The following is a 24,488-nucleotide window of genomic DNA, read 5'->3' on the forward strand; positions in this document are numbered from 1 at the left end:
GACGATGCATACGGACAACAGCATACACATCGGACAAGGGCTGTTGCCGGACGAGGTTTGCAAAAGAAACAAAAGGAGACTGGAAACAGACGACGTGCTTCGACAAGGCGGGGGACAAACGACGAGAAGCAAAACAGACCGAGAAAAAACAGACTATGCGGGTATGAGAAATAAATGACCTGCCCACCCCTTTATTGTACCTGCTGTCGCTTTTCTTCTTCATCTCGCGTCTGTGGCCTGTTGTTCTCCTTCCCTGTCCCTCTAACCGTCATCAGTTACCTGTGTCTACCATGCACTCCCCTTGCATAGCTTCGAGCATGCTAGAAAAAGGGCTCGCCTATCATCCAATATGTGTTTAACACAGTTACCATACGTTGTTTTTGGATACAAGGCCAAAAGTCTACGGTCCTGGCTGTCCCGCAAGTGATTTTCTTTGACTGCAAAGCAAACAATGAGGGCACAATTAGCTACGACAGGAAAAGAAAAAGAAAAGAGAAAAGAGAAAAGAAAAAACTCGCGAGGACGCTGAAAGACAAGAAATGAGGGCCAGGTGCAAAAGCGATCATGCCCAATTGGCCCAAACTTTGGCCTTGCCACGCAGCTCGGCCGGTCACACTCTGTTCTTCACCCACACCCGCCCTTGCCCCCATTCCGTGGACGACAGGGTGTGGTGGACTTGGCCAGGTAAGGCAGGCCAGGGGGGCCAACCCTGCAGCGCAGACCCTGGTCAATACAAGTCATTTTCGTGGCGGTACAACAAGTTGTCCCTAGTGTTCACCGGCAGGACAAGTACTTGATACATTGAAAATTCCAACAGAAAATCGGGATGATCGTCTGCCCCAGTAACAATGTCGGCCCTGCTTCACGCTCGACGGCGTATGATTCCGACAGCCAAAAAAGTATCGTTGTCTAACCTCGACTAAGCATTGTTGTGTGTTGTAGATGCTGTCGTTTTCTCAGTCGTACAGAATAAATTTGCCAAGGGATGCAGTGATTTTCCTCGTCACCGTGCCGGGGACGCAAAACGCCCACGCGATAGAGGAGACACTTGAGCCGGGCGTGATTTTGGAACATAGATGCGTGGATTCTGGGTAAGCAGGACAACGTGTGTGCAGCCTGGGTGGCGATAACTCAAACAATGACAGTATCTGCCAACTCTTTTCACATATTTTGACCATTTCGTGGCAGTTGAGACGACCCACCAACATGCCGCAAAAACAAACGTTCTGCTTATCTTTTCCCCTTGTTGGATACTCACATAAGCTCTGACACGTCTCTTGTATCTGGCTCGGCCCCCTGTTCTACCTTTCTCTGGATCGTACTCCCTCGCCACCTGTTTTTTTCTTTCGTCTCTCCTGCCCAATTTAGCCTGTCAGCAAACGACGAGAGACACGAAACGGGTCGTGTCTAATATATCAATATGGCAGAGCAATATAGGGCCTCAGCGGGATAATCTAGCTTCACGCCGAGAGGAGGGGAGGAAGAAGTGAAAGCAAAGCATCTCTAAGCAAAATACTGTAGTCGAAAAGGGGGGAATGCATTTGATGACGATCTTTTTATTTTCTGCGTGTTTTTCTTTCTCTCCTTTGGCCTCACCTCACCTCTCTTCCAACAAATTAGTGTGAGCTTATTCTCCGTTCACGCATAGCTTTGTCCTCTTGTGCTCTGGATATGTTGCAGGTATCTAGCAGAGTATCTAGCTAGGCACTCCGAACCGAAGTCGTGTCTCTTCTTCCCGTTTGGGTCCCCCATAGCAGCGCCAATGTTCCTCGCCGTGTCTTGGATTTTCCCGGGCCGCTACAGACCGGTTCCCAGAGTGTGTTTTCCCACGGCGCATCCATTTTAGGCGGGCATTGCATCCTTTTTGGGGTGGGACTTGCAATCTACCTCCATACTGGGTCGAGGAAAGCATGTTCGTCTAAAACCTCCGAAGACTCGTAAAAGCGATTGGTTCAGTCGGACGGTAGAGAGTTCAGATGGAAGAAACCATTTATCTGCGAGAAGCGAAAGCAATTGTCCACGGAAATGGGGAAGGCATACGCAAACGAAAAGACTGGGTTACTTCATCCAACGAACCCAGGAAACGGGCAGCTGTTATGTAGGTTTCTTGCAACAATTACAAAAATAATAGGTTGCAATAACTGTCCTTTCGTGTCGTAAAAAAAACACCAAAAAAAAACTAAGCTACAATGCGCGGCTTCAGTTTTAACATTGTCTTTCTATGATTTAGAAATCATCAATTGAGTCTTCAACCCCCGACCTCGTAGTGCCAGGTGTCGTCCCCAATCATTGCCTCATCCAACCACTTTGGGTAACTTCGAATGTCCCCAACTGCCACGTAAAATGTCTCATTGGCTCACGCACTGGGGGTACTTCCACTCATTTGGCGCGACTTGCTCCATAATTTACATCAGGGAAGGCCTCCCGTTATTTTGTTGTCAACATCAATTCTTGGCCTGGATATTGTTTTTTGCTATGTTCTCCAAATTTGAACGCTCACACCTTTGTACGGAGTACATTGTACGTCGTAATTTTTTTTTAGTTTTGAAATACTTAATCATAAATCGGCGAGGCCAATACGATAAGGTGGCGATCAGACACGGAGCGTTGTATCAAGAACACGCAAAGACAGGAAAGACGAGACGAATCGTTTCTTGGCAGAGATTCCGAGTGATAGATCACACTCAAGTCCCATAGAGTTCAAAAGACGACAGGCGTCGTAATGCAGACCCATCCCCGCCATAATCACATTCTGCAACTCCGGGCGATCTTGTGCGTAATTCAAGGGCAAGGATGAGGCGAGCCACGAAAGAGAATTTCTGGATGCAGGAAGATGGAAGGCGAAAAGAATGTTGGAGAAGCTGTAGGCGTTGGTGTTTATTTTATTGGACACATTTCTTATTTCTTTTCGTTTGTCTTTTGGTTTCTCTTTTTTTCTCAAATAAAAAAAGGCATTCTACGTTTTCAGATGTATGATGTTAACAATTCAAATCAATTCACATTTTTTGTTTATTCGACAGATGCAAAACGGAACGATGCGGAGAACAGCTTGTAGCTGACGCTTTCCTCCTTCTTCCGACCCTGCCTGGTCCTAAAACGACCAGTAATGATTTTCTAGAATATTTATTTTTCGCAAAAGATCATCGGTCAAAGATCATCAGTCAATGAGCAACGAGCGCGTCCATATCTGAACTCATCTTGTTGTAATCTCGATTCAAGAACCGCCCGGTTTTGGTACCATGAGAAATTGCGGCTGGGGAGAGAAGAGACAACCCGTCTAGTGATTCGTTTCGCGTTTCATGCTTCACCTCACATGATGTGGGAGACATGTTGGCAGACACGTAAAGCAACCAAACTTGAGGACTCGTAAAGCTTTAATGAAAGGAAAATGACCCAAATTGGCCACCTGCTCGTACGAAAATGCGTACGCCAACCCGTTTTGTAGTGCCTTTCCTCTGCTCCTAACTTGGTTATTATTGCAGTTTTTACATTATCGGCGAGGCGTTTTATTATGTGCATCGTTGCCATGACCGTTCACCACAGCGACCCGTCTGCGTCATCCTTTCCCTGGTTTTCGGGGAACCGCGTACGCCGTACCTTGCAGAATTTTAACGGAAGATTGAAGAAATCAAGCGGTTTTATGAACTCAGGGACGATCAGGCCTCCTTTTCCTTCCAGCTCTCACTACCAATATCAGAAGAAAATCTGGCCTTGCCAACTGATCCGTCCACGGGGGCGCCCCAATGCCAGGCCATCCCCCATGAACGGCCCATTTTGTATTTTGGCCTTCTCAAATGGGAACTAGCACTATCAGCGGCTCCACCTTAACTCGGCAGCCCTAAAAGTTAGTTCCCACCCTCTTGTCTCTGCCTTTTTTGGATGGCGCCTCGGCGCCTGATGGGTGTTCGCTGTTGCAAAAAGGCGCAGCGAAGTTATTTTCGGTCATTTACGTCAGAAAACGGAGATGTGAGCACCACATCAATAAACAAATCCACGAAAATGGTACGAACCTCTTCGGCAAAAAGTCACGGTGTCTTCCAAGGAGGTCTCTATAATGGCGAGCCATCCGTGTGACCTTGCTCTTTTTTTGGTCCCAACAACACATGGTGCATGAAGATGTCAACAGCGCGAAGACGATATTCAGGTTGGAGGACAGGCGGATCCCGCCCCTCAAGTTATGTGCGTCAGTCAGTAGCTGAGGCGCCTTATGAATATGCAATAACTAGATAAACTGGCGGTATACGAGGCGCCGAGAAATGCTTTGGCAGCTTATGACTATTTCTGCATGTTGCACGTATTTCTGTCCGCATGTCAAAAAACGAGGCTGGAGTCATCCTGTCACTCGGACTGCGCCTCACGCCTCACACCTGAAATAAGAATCAGTCAAGGGCAAGACCGTGGGTAAAAACGGCCAAGGAATAGGACGGGGAGTACTCCGTACGTCTGTAAGATCCAACGTCAGGAGGACTCGGCCTCAATACTTTTTTCTGAAGGAAGGACACGATGTACAGATTAGACAGTGGCAAAACGAGACAAAATGAACAAAACTGGCAGTCGATTTTAGATAATGCTGTGACATCTGTTCTGCCGTATTTCATATGTTGATTCTTTTTTGCTTGCTCGTCTGACGGCCAATATGTTTTATTCTCTTTCGGTTGCTTGAGAGGTATACCGCCGCCTCCTCGCCGGTACCTGTTCGCTCGTGCAGCTCCGACAAGGCGGTCGGCTTGGGCCATTGCCATCCAATGTGTACTGCGTGTACTGCACTTCGTGTCTACATTACTCCACAATCCAACTTTGTATTGAAACCATTCTTTTGATCTAACCAGTAGTCTGCAGAATTAACCTGCTTTCCATTGACGACTTCCTGGAAGGTCCTGGTATTTAGCTGGCGGGCCATGCACGTTGGGAACGGCACGTGACCAATTATAGCTTGGCGGGGCCGAATGACCAATGGACATGGCAATGCGAATTGCAGCTGCCAGAGACGGCAGGTGCTCGCTTGTTTGTGGGGGCGGCAGTTCGCAAAGCCGAAACTGCTTTTGACGACCAACTTTGCCTTCTACGTTTTCCTGCCTTTTCGTGGCTTCCTATTTTGTATACAAAGCGGCGCGGACCTCCTCCATTCCTCTGTCCATCCCTCTTTCCATAGATGCTGCAAAAGTCTGGCCGGGTGCTTTCCTCAGCAGCGGCCTTTGTTTCTTCGTATTCCCCGCTCATCGCAATCACAACATCTCCGCCACTTGCAACATCATCTCGAGTGACACCAAATCAGCACCTCCAGCACCGTCCGCTATCCTCCTCTTCTACCACCATGGCTCCTCCCAAGTCCGCTTACGAGTTTATTGACTTTGTCAATGAATCGCCCACCCGTACGTATTAGCAGCCTTCACCTGCGCTCCGCCCCTCCTGACGTCTTTGTAGCTTAGTGGATATCACGACGTGTAAATGTAAGCTGACTGCCTCCGTTTTAGCGTACCACGCCGTTGCGTCGGCTGTCGCCCGCCTCGAAAAGGCCGGCTTCCGCGCCGTGAAGGAGCGTTATGACTGGTCGTCCACGCTGAAGCCCGGCGGCAAGTACTATGTCACCCGCAACGGCTCGTCCATTGCCGCCTTTGCCATTGGCGGCAAGTGGCGGCCAGGTAACCCTGTGGCCATGATTGGCGCCCACACCGACTCGCCCTGCCTGCGTCTGAAGCCGATCAGCCGCAAGTCCAACGTCGGTTTCCTGCAGGTCGGCGTCGAGGCCTATGGTGGTGGTATCTGGCACAGCTGGTTCGACCGTGACCTGAGCGTCGCCGGCCGCGTCCTTGTCCGTTCCTCCGACGGCAACATTGTTCAGAAGCTCATCAAGGTCGAACGCCCCATTCTGCGCATCCCGACGCTGGCCATCCACCTCGACCGCTCGCCCGAGTTCAACCCCAACAAGGAGACGGAGCTCTTCCCCATCGCGGGCCTTGTCTCGGCCGAGCTCAACAAGCCGGCTGCGGACGCCGCCAGCTTCGTGACCGACTCGGATGACAGTGCCTCAACCACGGCGGCGGCAACAGCGCCCCTGCAGCCCATGACCGAGCGCCATCACCCGGTGCTTATTGACATTATTGCCAAGGAGGCCGGCGTCGCAGCCGACGACGTCGCCGACTTCGAGCTGGTGCTGTACGACACGCAGAAATCGTGCCTCGGCGGCCTGCACGAGGAGTTTATCTTCTCGCCTCGCCTCGACAACCTTGGCATGACATACTGCAGTGTCATGGGCTTGATCGACTCCGTGGCGCCTGCTGGCAGCCTCGATGACGAGTCGGCCATCCGTCTCATCAGCTGCTTCGACCACGAGGAGGTTGGCTCGCAGTCCGCACAGGGCGCCAACTCGGATATGTTGCCCGCCATTCTTCGCCGCTTGTCGGTCGTCCCGGCCGCGTCCTCTGCGTCGTCTCAGCCCGCGTCAGCGACCGCCTTTGAGCAGACCTGCTCCACCTCGTTCCTCGTGTCCGCCGACATGGCCCACTCCGTGCACCCCAACTATGCCGGCAAGTACGAGAGCAACCACCACCCGCTTATCAACAAGGGCACCGTCATCAAGATCAACGCAAACCAGCGCTACGTCACCAACTCACCAGGCATTGTCCTACTGCAGGAGACCGCCCGTGCTGCGGGTGTGCCCCTCCAGCTGTTTGTCGTGCGCAACGACTCATCCTGCGGCAGCACCATTGGTCCCATGTTGTCCGCTAAGATGGGCGTCCGCACGCTGGACCTGGGTAACCCGCAGCTGAGCATGCACAGCATCCGGGAGACGGGCGGTGCCTACGACGTGGAGCATGGTATCAAGCTGTTCTCTACCTTCTTCGACCGCTACTCGGCCCTCGAGGGCAAGATTCTTGTTGACTAGCCTTTCGATATTGAATTGGAATTTTGCAACTTTTCTTCTGCCTATAACAGCTATCCATTATTAAGATGTGACACAATCATTCCGTCAACGTCCTCGTATAACGATTCGAATGGCTGGCTTGTCTGGTTGGCCCTTCTCATTTCGAAAGGTTGTTTAACGCTTGGCTCACTCGATCCTGCGCCTCGACTAGATCGATATGCACACGTAACCCCTTGCCTACCACCGTTTGAAACACTGCCCGTAGGTCGCTCGGCAACATGCCGGCTTCAGACGACGTTGCCACCAACCCCGTGTTCGGCCCAAAGGCTTCCAGAAGCACATCCTTGGCACCCGGGCAGGCCCGTACGGAGCGATAGTACACGTCCTTGGCCAGCGCCACCATCTTCTTGTCCACGCCACGCACCCGGACACCCCTGCCATCGCGGCGGGCCGCCACAGTCGCTGATGCCATGGCCTCCACAGCCGTCAGGTGGACAAATGCTTGCCAGAGCCGTGCGTTGCCATAGCATGTGAGGTTGTAATCGCTGCTGCCGTGTCTGCCGCCCAGCGCCCGCTCAAACGCTGCGCGAGCTGCGTGGCCTTGGCCGTGGCCCGACTGCAGGGCATGTCGGATAACAAAGGCACGGCTGCTCGGACAATCGTTGTCCCGCGTAAGTACGACTGTGTCCAAAATCATCTGGAGGGGGTTGTCTGGCCGCAGCTGCGACAAGCCCGATGCCGATGCCGGATCGATCCAAGCAAATAGACGCAGGAAGATGCCGTTTTGAGGAAACAGAGTGACCATCTTCTGCAGAGGCGCCTGTAAATCGGTCGGGCGGTATGCCCCATGCGTGGCATGGAAGTATATAATGCGGGCTACGCACTGGAGGAACTGTTCGTGAACGACGGTCGCTGCATAACCACGGGACTGCATTTCCTCCGAAAATGTGGTCGCAATAGCCATGGCAGCCAATATATTTCCTTGTTTCGACTGGTGTTTCTGTGGCAGTTCCTTCTCATGGTCCGTGGAAGACAGGTACTCAAAGAGCACAAAAGTCTGCGCGAACAGAGCGGCCCGCCGAGCATATCCTGCTGAAATTCCAAACTCCATACCTGTACGAAGCGTGTGGCGAAGCCGTAGTGACTCTGCCGGTGATAAGGGCTGGTTTACTTCCCTGGCCGTTACTGGCGTATGTGGGGTGTCTTCACGAGTGGCAGACTGCAAGGCAAGACGACGGACCGCACCGTTCTTTTGTCCACTCTCCAATTCGATCCAGGCCCAGGTTTGGCGCAAGGTCAATTCAGCCTCGACATTTGCTATACCCGTACCGGTAGTGGCAGATGCTAATACAGTGCGGGCAACATCAACGTTCCCGCGTGAAGCCTCGGCTTGTGCGTACGCCTCGTATAAAGCAGTGTTTGATATATCTTGCTTGATGAGTGCTCGGGCGGCCTTTTTGACGGCAGTCGGGTTAACCATAGCATCAACAGCAAGACTGTATAACGCCAGTTCGTTGAACCCGAACAGCTGAACAAGTTGGCGTAGTGTATTGGCCACCCATGAAGGTGGCACCGGTGCCTCTACAGCAGCTGGGTTCTGCTGGTGGAGCCAGTCGGGCAAATATCGGAACCAGCGAGGGTTTGAGAAGAGCACGTCGGAGGTCCTGACGATGTGGCTGCCGTCGTAAAACAGATCCGGCGGGCTCCGACCCGCGGTGCCGAGACCATCCACCGGGTCCTCCTGTGGGGCTTCAAGTTTTATACCGTTCACACCACCTTCTCCTGAGAGGACAACAATAGCAAGGAAAGGATCGTTGCGTGCGGTCTCAATCCAAGTGCTCGTGGAAAATGCCGGCGCGAGTTGGCAGAAGAGCAGGAATGCGTCGACCAGGACCGGCTTTAATATGGGCAGTAGGGAGTCCGGGATGTGAAATAAAAGCGCACGGAGGTCCGAGAAAACGGCGACACGAAAGACGTCTTCGAACCCACCGTCGTCAATGTCGTCAATGACTCTCGCCGGTAGCTTGGCAAAATTTGCCCGTTGTCGTTCAGCAACCACCCATGCTTCATAGAGAGGTTTGTACTCGTCCATGTCGCTGGCCTCCTCCTGGTATGCAGATTTTGCAAGCTTTGCAAAGTCCAGAGTTGGGAGGCTGTGGGTTTCTACATTGTAGTCCAACAGGGCCTCCTCGGCGTCTTCGCCAGCTTGTATTTTGGCCGCATAACTTCGCCACCCTTGTGCCCCCTCTTCGCCAATGCGTTGGATTTCGCTGTCCCAGAACTGGCCAAGGCTGGCACCCTCAACTTCCGTAGACGGCCGCGCAAAGGATGACTCCAGAGTTGCTTGCCATGCCGCAGCTGCAAGATCTCTAAAGCCAGCATCGTACATGAATCGAGTTACACGCAGGAAGACGTAAATGACTTGGGAGTAGATTTCGGCCTCTTTTGCAGCGTCGTTCGTGAGAGCAGTCGCTTCGGCTTCCAGTGCCCGCAAGCGCTCTACGCAAAAGAGCTTGATACCATCGACCGTCAACGTAGACAAGTTGGTCATCTCGAAGTCAAGGCGAGCTTTCCACAGCAGAAAGCCCAGGCCGCTACCAGAAGCATTGTTTCGGACCAGATCGGTCCATTGCTGTGCCAGACGCTTCGGTGTCCATACTTTGGACCCCTCTCGCATCATCGCAAGCTCTAGTCGTTCGCGTGCAGATGGAGAGTGGACCTGCCGAAGTGCTGACTCGATAATTGACAGCTTCACCGACGAAATTCCAGAGATCTCTTCTTTAGTTTTAGCAGGTCCACCGCTGGGTCCTAAGCTTTGATCGCCATGGTTGTTTCCAAGGAGAAGGCTTTGCTGATCTTGAAGGTCGACAAGATCTAGCCATGCGTCGACGTCTTGAGGGTCGTCTTTCACCCGCTGGTTTAGCTCAGCGAGCTTTCTTCTGGTTGTGCTATGTGCGTCATCCCTCGCGGTGAAAAAGCTATCTTCTTCTGTATCCAAGCCGTCGTTTGACGAGGCGGAGGAGGATTCAGACTCGTCTTCCTCATCGCTGTCGGTATTCTGACTAGAGTCGGCCTCGTCGTCATCACTTTCGGATTCTGGTCCACGTCTCCGCTTCTTGGTAGTACGCAGAGAGACGAACTCGCTTTCCTTTGCCGCCTCATTGCTGTTGTTGGCCATGACGGCTGGTTTTCGACGCCTAAGGGACACACCATGTTCGCGACTTGGTTCTGATTTGGTCGAGCTTTGTAGAACGCGGCGCAGCAGAGGATTGTTCTTATCACTGAGGACAGACCCTTCAGCAGATTTCGATTCAGCACCGAATATCACCTTGGAGCCGTCTTGTACAAAGGTAAACCGTCCCTGCGCGCCTAAGATACTGCGGCCATGTCTGTAGCGATGGTAAGATGGCACGCGGCGTGCGTCGTTCGTCCCAAATTGCCAAATGAGACGATCTCCGCGCGTATCGAGCGCAAACAGCGCGTTGTCACTGTCGCCCACAGCCTCGCGGTATATGTCATTGTGGCTGCCCCGCCGATCCTGTTTGGCCGTTTGAAAGACAACCATTTGCGTGTCATGGTGGCCACGCTGTGCATCGCGTTGCGATCTGTCATCACTCCGATGGCAGTGGTCGCTGGCTTTCGAGACATCTCTCTCTCTGCTGCGATGCCGAGACCGCTTTTCGTCATGAGATGCACGTCCACCTCCGTGCCCCGGACGCTCTCGATGCTGCAGGTCTTCACGGTGGTTGTGACGGCTGTGGCGACTCGAGTACCAATCCTTATCTCTGTCGTCCGGCCCCCCTTTTGGCTGATCGTGGCGAGACTTCTTGTCATGATGTCTGTCGCGGTCCCGGCCGTGATCTCCCCTTTCTCGCTCACGATGTTCGTGCCGGTGACGATCGTCGTCTTCTCGGTGGGAGCGGTGACTATGATGGCTGCCATGACTGCGGTGCTCATAGTGACGGCTCCGGAGATCCTTGCCGTCAACGCCATCTGCATTGGCTATGGACAGCCCTGTTCGGCCTTCCCGGCCATCGTGCCCTCGCGAAGCCATCTGCTCATCAGGACTGTCAGAGATGCATCGAAGCGGCGCCGCAGAATACCTTTGCGAGAGATCTGCACATGCGGCCAGCCACGCGGACAAAAATCAATGAAGATGGTGATGGCACCGCAAACACAAATGAAGTCCGTGCTGAGATACAGTGTGTTGGCGACTTTTCGCACGGCATCAAGGCGCTGCTTTTGGGGCAGCACACCACCAAATTTCGAATGCGACAGCCTCGATCCAACAGGGGCGCGTGTGTGGCGGGTTTGGCGCAGCCTTGCGTGCGTGCCTTTGTTATGAACGAGCCTTTTAGCTCGTGGTGGCGTCCAGCCATTCCAAGCAACGCGAACGACACTGGGATCAAATGACGCGGCAGCCTGTTGTAGAGTCAGCTGGAACAAGCAGGCGCTTCTTTCCCCACAAATTATTGTGCATGATTAGCGCATTCCCCAGTGAAACATAGTTGAGTGGGTTGCCAAGTTGGTTCAGGATGACAGGCGCAATGTGCTCCTTCGGCCGGTCGTTCTTTCTTGCCCTAAACCTTCAAGACCCTGGTTTTTCTCTGCCCCGTCGCACTTGCCCATGATGTCCCAAGTGATGTTTTTAAAAATACAAAGAGCCCTTCACATCGTCCGCACCCTCCTGTCTCAAGGTTCGTCTCGCACGGGGAAACTCGACGACAGGTGTGATTAGCTGCCTGACGCCACCACGACGCCGTTTCCGGGCTCCACTACGACTTCTCTGGAACCTTGTTGTCCCCGTTGGCTCCTGCCCAACGCCCAGACGATCTCCAACTTTTCTGACTCCCCCTCTGCTCATGTGTATTTGCACTTTGCATCTCCCTTCAAAACGCCAGCCACGTCTGCTGCAGCTGCGTCGTGCAAAACCCCGACCAACGAATTTGAACAACGCATCTGAACTTGGACTACCTGTATTCCTATCTGGCCTCGTGCTTGCCACTGCCTTGGCTCAAGGCGGGGGATACGAGGTAATTTAACCCTCGGAATCTACGACCTTATGATCGGCACTGTCGCTATATTCGTGGGTTTGCGTTTGTCCGGACTGAGACTCGCATATGTTGGTTTTTCACGTGGCCGAACTGTATTTCTTATTAAACGCGATTCACCCGGTACAGATCCAACTACGACGCAAGCAAGCTCATCCCGCCCCTTTCGCTGACGAGTCGTCAACTCTTGTGACGTCTGCAGCTTCGACAGCTACGTGCCACTACATTCGCTTGAACTACCACACTTCATACGTGCATCTGCAGTGCAAGAACCGTCCTCTGACGCCATCGGCAACGACGCCTTATGCCGACGTGCGATATTAGCCGCTTCCCACCACTTCATTGTCTACCTTATCTCTTGTGGCTTTTCTCAACAGCGACGCTACCATCATAACTCCTCCCTAATTACGCTTGCTCTTTTTCTTCTCAGTGCTTTGCTACCATGGCCGAAGCTTCTTCGGGCGTCATGCCCGCCTACGGGAGTTCCAGCCATCTGTCGTCTGGCCCTCCGTCTCCCTCCCTATCTCGACACCACCGCTTGAGCCGACGAGGCTCCATCACAGCTGACGATCCACCAGACGAACGAACGGGTCTCTTGCAGAGCCAACGGTCGCGGACAGCACGACACCCGCATCTCAACCGGTCGCACAGCTATGCCGGAACCGCCACGCGGCACCACAGCCGGGCGGGGTCATGGGGCCAACGCCTGATCAACGTCCTGTCTGACCGACAGGAATCCATGGCCGAGTCCAAGGCGTCCATCGCGCCCGACGAGCGGGTATGGTATGACCAGTTTACTTCGACTGACTGGGTACACGATAGCATACTAGACGCATATCGCGTCAAAGCGCTACACAGCCGCAAAGACTTTTGGGGCCGCGTGTATGTCCTCTTTGACGGTGCGCAAGGCTGGGTGCTTTCGGCGTTAGTCGGATTTGTAGTTGCAGTTCTGGCCTATGCTATCGATGTGTCCGAGGCTGTGGCTTTTGACTACAAATATGGATATTGCGCATTGGGGTGGTTTATGACCGAAAAGGTGAGTGTCTCAGATATGCGGAGGAGCAGACCACAGCCATGTACGAGACTGGTCAGCTAACATGTCTAGCAATGCTGTCCCAACGGGCTTTGTACCGACTGGCGTGAGTGGGCTGAAGTGCTTGGCGTTCAAGGCCTCGGTGAGATCTGGGTAGAATACGCGTTGTACATACTTGGTGTCATCGTGTTCGCTGCACTCGCCTGCCTTCTTACATTGACGACAGAGACAGTGGTGCCCTCGGCATTTCGGCTGTCCACGCTCGACGAAAACTTGGCTGCAGAGCCCGTCTCTTCTAGGCTCGAGGATGACGCTGCCGAGGATGGGGACAACGGCGCTGGCGGCAGCTCGGGTCGCATGCACTACGGTGGTGTTCACAATGCCGACGGTGGTGTCAGTTCCAGCAGCAGCCCTGCCCCTCCAGAGGACAAGCCCGCCCAGTCCCTACCCCCCATGGTGTACTTCTCTGCGGCCGGCAGTGGTGTTGCAGAAGTGCGGGTGATCCTGAGCGGTTTCGTGTTGCACGGATTCCTTGGTTTCAAGACACTTGTGGTCAAGTCACTTGGTTTGGTGCTCAGTGTGGCGTCCGGTCTGAGTCTTGGCAAAGAAGGCCCCTATGTTCATATTGCAACCTGTGTCGGCAACATTGCGTGCCGCCTGTTCGCAAAGTATGACCGGAACGATGCGAAGCGGCGAGAGGTGCTGTCTGCGGCCGCAGCGGCCGGTGTGGCCGTCGCCTTCGGCGCTCCTCTCGGCGGTGTGTTGTTCTGTCTTGAAGAAGTGGCCTATTTCTTCCCTGCCAAAACGCTCTTCCGCACCTTCTTCTGCTGCATCACGGCGGCCTTGACACTCAAGTTCCTGAACCCGTACGGCACGAACAAGATTGTCATGTTCCAGGTGCAGTATCCCGTGGACTGGGAATACTTTGAGCTGGGAAGTTTCGTGGCTGTCGGTGTTCTGGGTGGCGTGGCTGGTGCCATGTTCATCAAGGCATCACGCCTGTGGGCCAAGTCTTTCCGAGGCGTTCCCCTGATCAAGAAGCACCCTCTCCTGGAGGTGGTGCTTGTTGCCCTTGTGACTGGCCTCATCGGCTACTGGAGCGATCTGACCAAGTTGCCTGTCGCTGAGCTTCTCTATAACCTGGCCGCGCCCTGTGACGTCACAGACAACAACCTCCAGGATCTTGGCATCTGCCCAACTGAGGTGACTGATATCCCGCCGATTTTGCTCAAACTTTTTGGCGCGTTCTTGATCAAGGGCATCTTGACGATTGTGACCTTTGGCATCGTAAGTTTCTCCCAATTGTCCTACTATTTCGGCACAGAATGTCAGCTGCTGACCAGCCATCCAGAAATTGCCGGCTGGTATCTACGTGCCGTCCATGGTTGTCGGCGGTCTCATGGGTCGCATGGTAGGCCATGTCGTACAGTGGGTAGTTCTCAGCTTCCCGACATGGCCTGTTTGGGGTACGTGCCCTGCTATTGGCGAGGCATCATGCATTCAACCTGGCGTCTACGGACTGATTGCTGCCGGGGCTACGATGTGCGGTGTCACTCGGCTTTCCGTGACACTGGCCGTTATTCTGTTTGAGATTACAGGCAGCCTCGACTACGTTTTGCCGTTTTCGCTGGCCATTCTGGTCGCCAAGTGGACTGCCGATGCCATTGAGCCTCTGTCTATCTATGATCTTCTCACTGAGATGAACTCGTATCCCTTCCTGCACAACAAGCACAAGCCCGTCTTCACGTCGGACTTGGCTGATATCGTGCCACGTGTCCGCCGCAGCCGCATCATTGACATTTCATCGTCGCCGCTTGTCAAGGCCACCGTCCTGCGCCAGAAGTTGGAGATCCTTCACCGTGCAGGCGAGCTCGATGGTGGACTGCCCATTGTGCGGCATGACGTTCTCGTGGGACTGATCCCGGCCCCCGACCTTGAGTTTGCGCTCGATAGCCTGCGCGATGAGTCGTCGAGCCTGTGTCTCATGGCGTCCGTCCCGAGCATTGATGACTCAGACGATGATGACCGTGGAATCGACCCAACCGACTTCACCCCATACATTGACCCGGTACGAAACCCAGCCCTTGTTCTTGTGCACTGGCCGTGTTCGCTGTTGGCCTTATGCTAATCATCATTGTCCTCTTAGGCCCCTGTCGCCCTTGACATCCGGTCCCCGATGGATCTCGTCCATGAATGTTTTGTCAAGCTAGGTCTTCGGTACATTTGCGTTCTTCGCGATGGTCGCTATGCTGGCATGGTATGTCCCCAATCTGCATCTACGGTCCCGTATTCAAAGATGCCATATCTGACCCGCTCCCGTCATAGGCCCATAAAAAGACTTTTGTGAAGTACGTCCGCGACCTCGAGGAACACCAGCATCGCGCTTTGTAAATGGTGCTCTTACTCATCATATTTTCTGCATCTACGCCTTTTCCATTTGTATTTTTGGGGCATTTCTGGAGTCACGGAACCTCATATGCCCTTCTTAACAAGGGTATTGGACATACATTTCGAGGGAGCAAAGCATCCTGGGTTGCATTGTTTTTGCCGTTTATATTTCGTTTTGGACCCTTATTCTGTCCTTCTTTCTGTTCTTTTCGATCCAGGCTTTTTGTACTTGTCCCTGTGCCATGTGCTTAGGATATTGCATGGCTTTAATATAGCAACCAATTTGGATTTGTCACCCGCATTCTTGTTACTGCGTTTGTTGGTTTGCTACAGTAGTTCTTTCTCCAATAGTGTGAATTTGAGGTTGCGGTCGTCGTTTTCGTGCTGGTCCGTCTGATCGATGGAGATGCTGTATTTGTGCCAGCCAAAGTGTCGTTTTCGTACCACGCCACAGATGACTTTACAACGTTTGTGTACGTCACGGGCTGTCCAAGGGGGCCGCACGAATCTAGGTCTTTTATCCGCAGCAACAGCAGCTGTCATAGAGAGGGTGCTGTTGAGGATATACGATGTGGTCCAAGAAAGAAAACAAGTAAACGAAGATTAAACCTTTTTTTTTTAAAAAAAAAAATCCATTTCTGCTTTCCACGGCCGGGCATGTTATTAAGCTAATGTAATTGTGATCTCACTGAAGTCTTAATGTCCCACAGGAGTAGAAGGTGATTTATTAAGGTACGTCGTATTTTGCGATCGTCGTGCTACAGTCCGCCACCATTTGCGCACTACTATTTGCGCACCATCACATAAATTGCACGCCTCTTTTGCACTGATGCACTAGTTTGTAAAGCGTGCCTTAATACCTGCATCTACCGCCTGCCTTCGAGTGCCTCTCATGGCATCGCATTCCGATATTACGGAAAGCTTGGAAGTTCACTCTTTCTTCTTTTTCATCCGTAAACAGACATGCCGACACCCGTCTGGAAGTGGTGAACAAGTATATCCATCCTAAAACGGCAACGCTTAATTACGACCTAAATTAGGGGGATAAGCAACCGCTACTAAACCTACACTATCTCCACAGTTCTAGCCACGTCCTCATCCTCTGGGGCCAATCTTTGGTCCCGTTTTTGACATCTTTCGTATCGGCGACCGTAAGTTTCAACGACGACCACACACTTGAACGTGACGATACCCCCCTTCCTAATAAATTGACGCACTGGCAAAGAACATTGCACTGGAACGGCCACCTCTACGTTACCCATACCGCCCTGTGTCACCCACAATGCGAGACCACCTGGCCGCCTTTGCGCCGAGTCATGGATAGACAATAGACGACGACACCGACTTTCTTAACGAGACGGTAGCAACAAGACGCCATCTTATACCAGACCGACGGCAAGAACTACAACAGCGGCCATGCCGAGGGGCTTTATGCTCTATGTGTCGGCCGCCGCCGTGGGCCTGCTCGGATTCGGGCGGCCAGTTCCGGCTGAGGCGACCGACGCATCACCGACGGCGGCGATGTCGACACCCATTCCCGATGCTGCTGCTGTTGCGGAAGCGGCGGCGATTGCTTCGTCTGTAAACTCCCCTTCCTCCGAATCGACGGTCTCGATATCGTCCTCCACGTCCTCCACGTCCTCCACCGCCACCACCGTATCCGTCACCATGTCGCAGCCTTCCTCCGCTTCCTCCCACGCGACATCCTCCTCCCATATCTCGTCCTCCTCGTCGGTAGCAGGCTCATTCGACACCGAGACGTGCCAATCAAAGACAATAAACTACATCACACATACACTTCCGCAGCAATGCCTACGGACAAGCTGGTCGAGCGCCAATGCGACGGCCACAACAACAGACACGAAGGACGGCGCGGGCTCGAGCGGGCACACCATGGCGGCACCATCTGAGACGGCATCAGCTGCAGAAACCGCTCACGGCAGGGAGGCCAAAGAGATCGACAAGGAGAAGGGGAAAGACGACGACGAAAACCAAGAAGACCTGGCCACTGAGTCATTCATGTCTTTTGAAGAATGGAAGGCTCTTCAGCTGAAAAAGGCCGGACAAGATCCGGCGGAACTGCAAGCCCGGCGCCGGCAGCACCAGAACCAGTACCAGCACCAGAATCAGCACCATGCAGGACAACATGCGCACGGTGCCGGCGGTGATATCAACATCGACAGTATCGGCGACGACGGCGAGATCGCGCTCGATTTTGACGTACTCAACGAAAAAGTGTCGGAGATGGCAGGCTCCGCGTCCGCCCGACCCCCCGATCAGTACCGCGATGGAAGCGGCGGAGGCTACCGGCAGGACGGTTCTGCTGCGGATGGCGGTAACACGGCTTCTGGAAGCAGCGGCTCAGGAACAGGCGCACAAGATGAAGCCGTGGTCTACGCCGACGGCGCGACCCAATACTATCGCAGTAAGGATGCGGGCAAGACAGGCAAAGAGCGCTTCTCGTTTGCGTCGTTTGACGCTGGCGCCACCGTCCTCAAGGCCAACAAGGGCGTCAAGAACGCCAAGGCCATTCTCGTTGAGAACAAGGATTCGTACATGTTGCTCGAATGCCGCACGCGTGACAAGCACGTCATTGTCGAGCTGAGCGACGACATCCTTGTCGACACCGTCGTCCTGGCCAACTTTGAGTTCTTCTCCAGCATGGTGCGCCGCTTTCGCGTCGGCGTCAGCGACCGCTATCCCGTCAAAGCCGACCGCTGGCGAACGCTGGGCGAGTTCGAGGCGCGCAACTCGCGCGACATCCAGCCCTTTCTGATCGAGCACCCGCAGATCTGGGCCAAATACATCCGCATCGATTTTTTGACGCACTACGGAAGCGAGTACTACTGCCCAATCTCTCTTTTGCGCGTGCACGGAACGCGGATGCTGGACTCCTGGAAAGACAGCGAGAACGGCCGCGATGGTGAAGACGACGAGGAGCTTGAAAACCAGGAGCAATACGAGGGAAATGGGCAGCAGAACCAGAACCAAAACCAGTACAATCAGCAACTGGCCGAAGAAGACCGTAAACAGAAACAAGCAGACGAACACGCGCAGCATACACAGGCAGAGACCATTGCCGCACCGGAGGCATCACCAGCCGTCGACGACAGTGCTACGAATTTTTCGGCGGACGCTGATGCACATGGCCTGGGCGGCTACACACCTTGGAACCCCGTTGCGGCGTACCTAGGTTTATTCAATGCAGATGCCGTCTGCTTACCATCAGTAACTCCCGACGGATCTTCAGACAGCTCAGTAGCAAATGCCGATGACTCTTCAGCCCCCGGGTCGTCACAAGAGCAACGACGCGCAATGCCAGTGGAAGCTCATGCGGAGATAAACAACCAGTCTTCTTCAGAGACCCCCGAGCCTGCGTCGGCCTCCTCTGTTCAACCCCCTGAGCATGCCTCAACTCCCACACATACTCAAACCGCTGCGAAACGTACGTCGGCGGAATCGGCCTCCAACCCTCCACAATCAGCTTCCACCTCGTCCATCGCATCCACCGCCTCCGATGCGTCTCAGCCCTCTCAGTCATCCGAACCAGCCGCAAGTCCCTCTTCCCCCACGGCTAAGGCGCCAGAGCAGGCTGTTTCAGCACAACCACAGTCGGCAAAGCAAAAACCTGGCTCTGTTGGAAGCCAACAAACACCACCCACAACGACGACCGTACAGACGTCACATTCTAGGAACAGGGCGGCATCCGGTGGAGCGGGTGCAGCTGGTAGCTCGTCGCAGTCAGGTGGCAGCCCGTCTGGATCGACAGGCGGGTCGGGGTATAACCCAGGCGCCACACCTGGCGGCGGTGGCCAGGTCTCTGCTTCTACTAGCTCGTCAGGCGGTAACAACAATGGTGCATCCACCGGCGGCGCCCAGTCCCCACCGCCTCCACCCATCGTGCAAGAGAGCTTCTTCAAATCCATCACAAAGCGGCTCCAGTTGCTGGAGTCCAACACGTCTCTGTCTCTGCAGTACATTGAAGACCAGTCGCGGTTTCTTCAAGAAGCTCTGCGCAAGATGGAGCGCAAACAGATCGCGCGTGTCGACTCCTTTTTAGACACCCTCAACAACACCGTTCTGTCCGAGTTACGCAACATGCGCCAGCAATACGACCAGATCTGGCAGTCGACGGTCATTGCACTCGAGACGCAGCGCGAGCAGAACCAGCGCGAGACGGTCGCCCTGAGCGACCGCCTCAACGTGCTTGCCGACGAAGTGGTCTTCCAGAAGCGTATGGCCATCCTCCAGTCTGTGCTGCTGCTCTGCTGTCTCGCCCTCGTAATCTTCTCACGGGGACTGCTGTCGAGCAGCTCGGCGTCCGTGCCGCTCGATGTGAACACGGCCACGGCTGCAGCCATGGCTGCGGCAGCTGGGTACATGCCGGCTGGCCCGGCCATGTCTCCGTCACCAGCGTCGCCTCCGTCGGCGTCGTCTTCGGTCGGTCTACGCTCGAACCTTCGGTCGCTGCGGAACAACCTACGCAATCCGTACGCGGCCTATTCCGTCTACGCCTCGGACTACCCGCTGTCGTCGTATGCAGCCGGGTCTCCACCTCCAAGCAATTTGCGAACACAGCCCATGCCTGTACGTGGCGGTGGTGCTGCCAGTGCCGTCCCGGCTCCTATTAACAAGAACAAGGTCTTGCCACTAATACCGACCACGCCGACGTCGCCTGCCTCCCCAGGATCGCCTGTATCGCCGGAACCAATCGTCTCCAACGACGGCCAGGACAGCATGTTGGACGTTGACGATCGGGCGACCCATGTCATGCAAGAAAAGGGAAAAGGGCCCGTTCTTGTTGAACCCAAGTCTCTGACACCTCTCGCCTCTCTTCGTCTGAGCGACATTGAAGAGGCTGCCGACCAACTCGAGGATGAAGAGGACAGCGGCGAAGACCATGACGACGAGACTGTGCTGTCCGAAGCCACGACCGTCCGTCCCGATGGAAACAATAGGACAATATTGGGTGGCAGCGACAGCCTCGGCCTGTTCACACCGACTGCTGTAACACCTACAAAACTCAATGGCACGGCAGACGACTTGTCCTCGTCATCCATGACCACATCCTTTCTCCCAGGCACAGGCTCTTCAGAGGCCCCTCCAGGCCCCCCTTTGGGCCGCAAACGCCTAGCGTCACTCTCAGACGACCATAGTAATTGAGCAAAGGATGCAGGGTTGAACCCGTATCCATAACGAATGTACATAGCCTTGTATTCTATTCTTCCGCTTACGAACTGCGATGCAGTACATTAATGATAGTTAGCATAAGCGTTGTTTTGAGTAATGCTTTCATCGTGTTTAGCTTTTTGGTTACCCCCTATGTCTGGTTCAACCTCGTTGCGAATGAGCAAATGAGCACATGAGTTTTGTAAGGATTTGCTTGATTTTGCTAAACTAGAGACAACTGATTGAAAGCCTCCAAAAAGAAGCTGGGAAGTATGAAAGCGAAAAGATTACAGCAGATGGCACAAACGGCCGGTACCAGTTACCATGCATGACCCTGTCCATGTATAAAAACAAAACACAGCAAACTTGGTTCAGAATGTGCTTCAACAAGACCACAATATCTGACTCCCATACACATTGGTATATGAAACATTATCCACTTCCGCCAGATCAATCAACCCTCAAGATTCCATCCATCCTCGTTGACAAGACATGCCGTTTCTTACCGATGCAATACCGTGCAGCGAAAGAAAGCGTAAAAAAAAAAACAGGACCAATTTTTTTGGTTTTTGTAGCACACAAACAAAAACAACAAACATGATAAATAGCAAACAGGTCCCCATTCACATATAAGGACAAACAGCCCGGATTCCAAACACATCTCGCTTGAGACACGTCGGGGAAACGTCGCCGTGCTTCCACAGCCTCCAGGACAGGTTTGTATTATCAGTACAGCCTTTGTATGGCATTTTCAAAGGTGACACAAATGAGAAAACAAAATAGAAAGAAATAATAGAAGGCAAACATTGCAAAACGTGTAGCATGGAGGACAGTCATGGTCGCAAGATGATGATATACCGGTACCGTTTGCCGAGCATCGTCAGCAACGAGTCCCATTGCTTGGTTTCAAGGTGTCAACGATGGCAGCGCCGAATGGCCCGTTGCTGTTTAATTCGGCACGTACACACGCTGAAGACTTGCGTCGTAGTCAATCTCTTCAAGAGCCGCCATTCTAGTACCACGGTCGAACTGAGAGCGGCGGCGACGTTGTTCATCCCGGTAGTACTGGCTGAGATGGGGTGTGAAGAGACCTGTGCCAAGTTCTATTAGTCAATGCGGGATGCATTATAAACTATGAAGGGATGGCCAAGCCAATGGTCATTTTGTGCAACTAACCAACGTGCTCAGCATTCTCGCAGCTCCGCTTCATCTTGGACGGATTGTCTGGTCCGGGGAACTCCTCTTCACGGCCAGCAAGCTCGGGGTTGGTCCCACCTATGGTGTAGTAAAGCTATACACAGAATGATTAGAAATTCTCTTTCATTCCATTGTATTACTCGTTCCAGAAACCCTTACCTTGGGACGGTAGTGGGGTGATTCGAGCATCACGGAGCTGTTTCGAAACTTCTGCACAAGGCAATCTCTACCTTGGATGGCTATGGTCCGTTAGTTTTGTTGATATTTATTCCAAGCAAACCTGTCATTCAACAACGTAAGTATCTTACTAGCATAAGAAATCTCAGCAATTTTGTCGCTCCGGAAACAGTTCCTACATGGTCGTCAGCTGGTCGCCTGAGGAAGATGAAATAGAGAGCTGCTTTTGTTCTCACCAGCGTTGGTTGTCCCTCGCATTAGCAAACTATATAGTCTGATTAGCAAAAAAGACATAAATGACTGGAGACGGAAAGATACCCGCTTGGGACGAGATATTCGTATAGCAGATGCTTCCATTCAACGTACGTCGATGATATCTAGCGGCTGTTATTTGTCAGTATAAGCTCAAAGCCTGTAGAATTGATTGGGCCGACTTACATCTGCAAAATTGATGAACGCATATCCGACACTTGAGTCATTGGTTAGCATAATGAAACAGTAGTTTTGGCATGCATGGAGACAAACACGGCACAACTTACTTGCAATCGTTTGCGAAATCAATTCGCAAGTACATAAAGTCGTACTTGCCCCAGCTCGACTCGTCGATGATTGCCTTCAACATCCGCTGGTCGACCTTATTGGGAATGTTTCGGAGCATAATCTAGAATTTGATCAGAACAAGTATTCAATAGGTGGCTCAATGGTCACAGCGTTTATCGTGACTTACCGTCGTCCGCACATCAACACCATCGCGAATACGCTTGACATCCACTTGGTTATGATGGCCGTTGGGGCCAAACTGCATCGACCTATCCATGCGCATTACACCACGACGGTTGCCATAACGTACCATGGGACCATGTCTCTGTCCGCCGTCATATCCTTGATGAACAATGGTTGACATGGGTGTCCCGGGAGGAAAGACAATAGGGGCTCCGGCCATTGGTCCCATTCCGGCCATGGCTCCCATAGTTCCCATTGAGCCCATAGGCCCCATCGGCCCCAAGGTGCTCATGCCTCCCATGCCTCCCATGCCTCCCATACCTCCCATTCCTGAGCTCGGACCATTGAACGGATCCAAGATAATTGGGCCAGTGGTGCCGTATGGGTTACGCACCACCATGGGGACGAGGGCAACCTGCTGCTGCGGCGGTCCCCCGATGCCTGACGTTGGAGGGGTTGGCTGATGTCTGGCTGGAACCATGGAGTTGGAACCATGTTGCAGCGCCATCTTTTGGGACTGCATGCCTTGTTGCCCCTGGAAACTCGCAGTGTTGTTGTCCGGCGGAGGGTAGCGGCCAGGAGTAGGCATCGGCGTCGTAACTCCGTCGTTCGGAGGCGCCGCTCGCCCAGTGTGTCCATCAGGCTGGTAAAAGCTCAGCCGGATGTGGAGGCCCTGTTTTGTATAAAGTACTCATTAGTTTATCAATATCATTGAAAATGGGCTGGTTGTAGTGTACTCGATGAGATGCTACCTCGCACTTACATCAACAATGACGCCATTCAATTTCGACGCCACATTCATGGCAACAGTACAATCAGCGTATTCAATGATCGCTTTGACAGCACCCTCCTCCGACCGAGGATCCTTCTGGAAAGCGAAAAGATCTCCCTCGGCCTGAAGCAGCTTGAGTACATGGGGCTCGACCTGGGATAATTCCATAGGAGCATTGTGGAGAAGAACAGCAAGCATATCCAACTGGCCCTCATTCGCAGCAGCAAACATGTCACTGGGCATAGCAAGCTACAACACATATTAGAACGAGAAGTGTTATGAGTGCATTGTAAAAGGTGAGACATCAACTCACCTGCATGAAGTCAGGGGGGGTCATGAAAGTCGACGACCAGCCGGGGCCACACAAATGGACGTTTCTGTGGCAGGTGATGGCATCCCGAATGCTGTTATAATGAACGTACACCTTTGAGTTTCTGGAGCAAATGGTCTTGTGTGCACCCCCAGCTCTCGTGAGCGACGTAAGTCTCTATATTCAGGCGCTGATTAGTATCGGCATGGTGAATAGACAGAAACTTTATGTGGGTATCAGCTGGGACCGATGAGGGATATAACACATACACCGATGAATTCATTAAGTTCAGCGGCCCCAGGTTGAGTCGAACATGAAAACTCGACGCATCGCGACAAGAAGTTTTCAGTGCTCAGACTATTGGAAATCTGGCCAGGAATTGACACTTGAAGGTCCTGCCCTTCGGCTACTTGGTGGTTACCCTCAACAGATCCGTTCGAAGACAAGCTATCATAGAACGGGCGGAAGCTAGACGCGGCAGCAGACAGCTGTTGGTTCGACTTCATCTTTGCCTTGGACGACGGAGTGATGAAGGGGTCTTTGTCCGCAGACATGTTGGTGGGACGGAACCCACCACCGCTACTATGAGTAGGCGAGAAGACCAAAGTATCCTCGCGGTCGGGTGTCTGGATGAGCTTGGACGTTGACTTCACCGAACTGGCGTTCGGTGAGAATGCGATGAGGCGAGAGGATGGAGTACCAGTAATATTTCCGGCGTCAGCACCGCCTCCGGAGACAGAACCTGGAGACGATTGCGGAAACTGGTCGCGGAACTGCGACATGGTCGAAGGACCCGCAGCCAT

At 53.2% G+C, this 24,488-nt stretch overlaps 5 protein-coding genes across 5 annotated transcripts; 3 read left to right on the forward strand and 2 right to left on the reverse strand.

The window, feature by feature from the left end:
• Window positions 1–5,152: 5,152 nt before the first annotated feature.
• On the forward strand, window positions 5,153–6,886 carry SPSK_07345 (aspartyl aminopeptidase; the record flags this gene model as incomplete). Its single annotated transcript, XM_016734009.1, has 2 exons — window positions 5,153–5,372; window positions 5,475–6,886. 2 exons carry the CDS (start codon window positions 5,153–5,155, stop codon window positions 6,884–6,886), a joined length of 1,632 nt encoding a protein of 543 aa, XP_016591343.1.
• Window positions 6,887–7,022: 136 nt separating this feature from the next.
• On the reverse strand, window positions 7,023–10,919 carry SPSK_06902 (uncharacterized protein; the record flags this gene model as incomplete). Its single annotated transcript, XM_016733574.1, has 1 exon — window positions 7,023–10,919. The coding sequence occupies one exon, from the start codon at window positions 10,917–10,919 to the stop codon at window positions 7,023–7,025; it is 3,897 nt and encodes a 1,298-aa protein (XP_016591344.1).
• Window positions 10,920–12,358: 1,439 nt separating this feature from the next.
• On the forward strand, window positions 12,359–15,340 carry SPSK_06987 (uncharacterized protein; the record flags this gene model as incomplete). Its single annotated transcript, XM_016733657.1, has 5 exons — window positions 12,359–12,952; window positions 13,022–14,236; window positions 14,301–15,017; window positions 15,096–15,206; window positions 15,275–15,340. 5 exons carry the CDS (start codon window positions 12,359–12,361, stop codon window positions 15,338–15,340), a joined length of 2,703 nt encoding a protein of 900 aa, XP_016591345.1.
• A 1,413-nt stretch (window positions 15,341–16,753) lies between these two features.
• SPSK_06907 (uncharacterized protein) lies at window positions 16,754–20,500 on the forward strand (the record flags this gene model as incomplete). Its single annotated transcript, XM_016733578.1, has 1 exon — window positions 16,754–20,500. The coding sequence occupies one exon, from the start codon at window positions 16,754–16,756 to the stop codon at window positions 20,498–20,500; it is 3,747 nt and encodes a 1,248-aa protein (XP_016591346.1).
• Window positions 20,501–21,454: 954 nt separating this feature from the next.
• SPSK_06981 (meiosis protein) lies at window positions 21,455–24,467 on the reverse strand (the record flags this gene model as incomplete). The annotated part of the gene is made up of 12 exons (XM_016733651.1): window positions 21,455–21,597; window positions 21,683–21,797; window positions 21,863–21,942; window positions 22,012–22,055; window positions 22,117–22,145; window positions 22,247–22,264; window positions 22,319–22,349; window positions 22,420–22,541; window positions 22,608–23,276; window positions 23,367–23,624; window positions 23,689–23,862; window positions 23,955–24,467. 12 exons carry the CDS (start codon window positions 24,465–24,467, stop codon window positions 21,455–21,457), a joined length of 2,196 nt encoding a protein of 731 aa, XP_016591347.1.
• Window positions 24,468–24,488: the final 21 nt, after the last annotated feature.

Source organism: Sporothrix schenckii, assembly GCF_000961545.1.
Source record: "Sporothrix schenckii 1099-18 chromosome Unknown Cont41, whole genome shotgun sequence".
NCBI classification, from domain to species: domain Eukaryota; kingdom Fungi; phylum Ascomycota; class Sordariomycetes; order Ophiostomatales; family Ophiostomataceae; genus Sporothrix; species Sporothrix schenckii.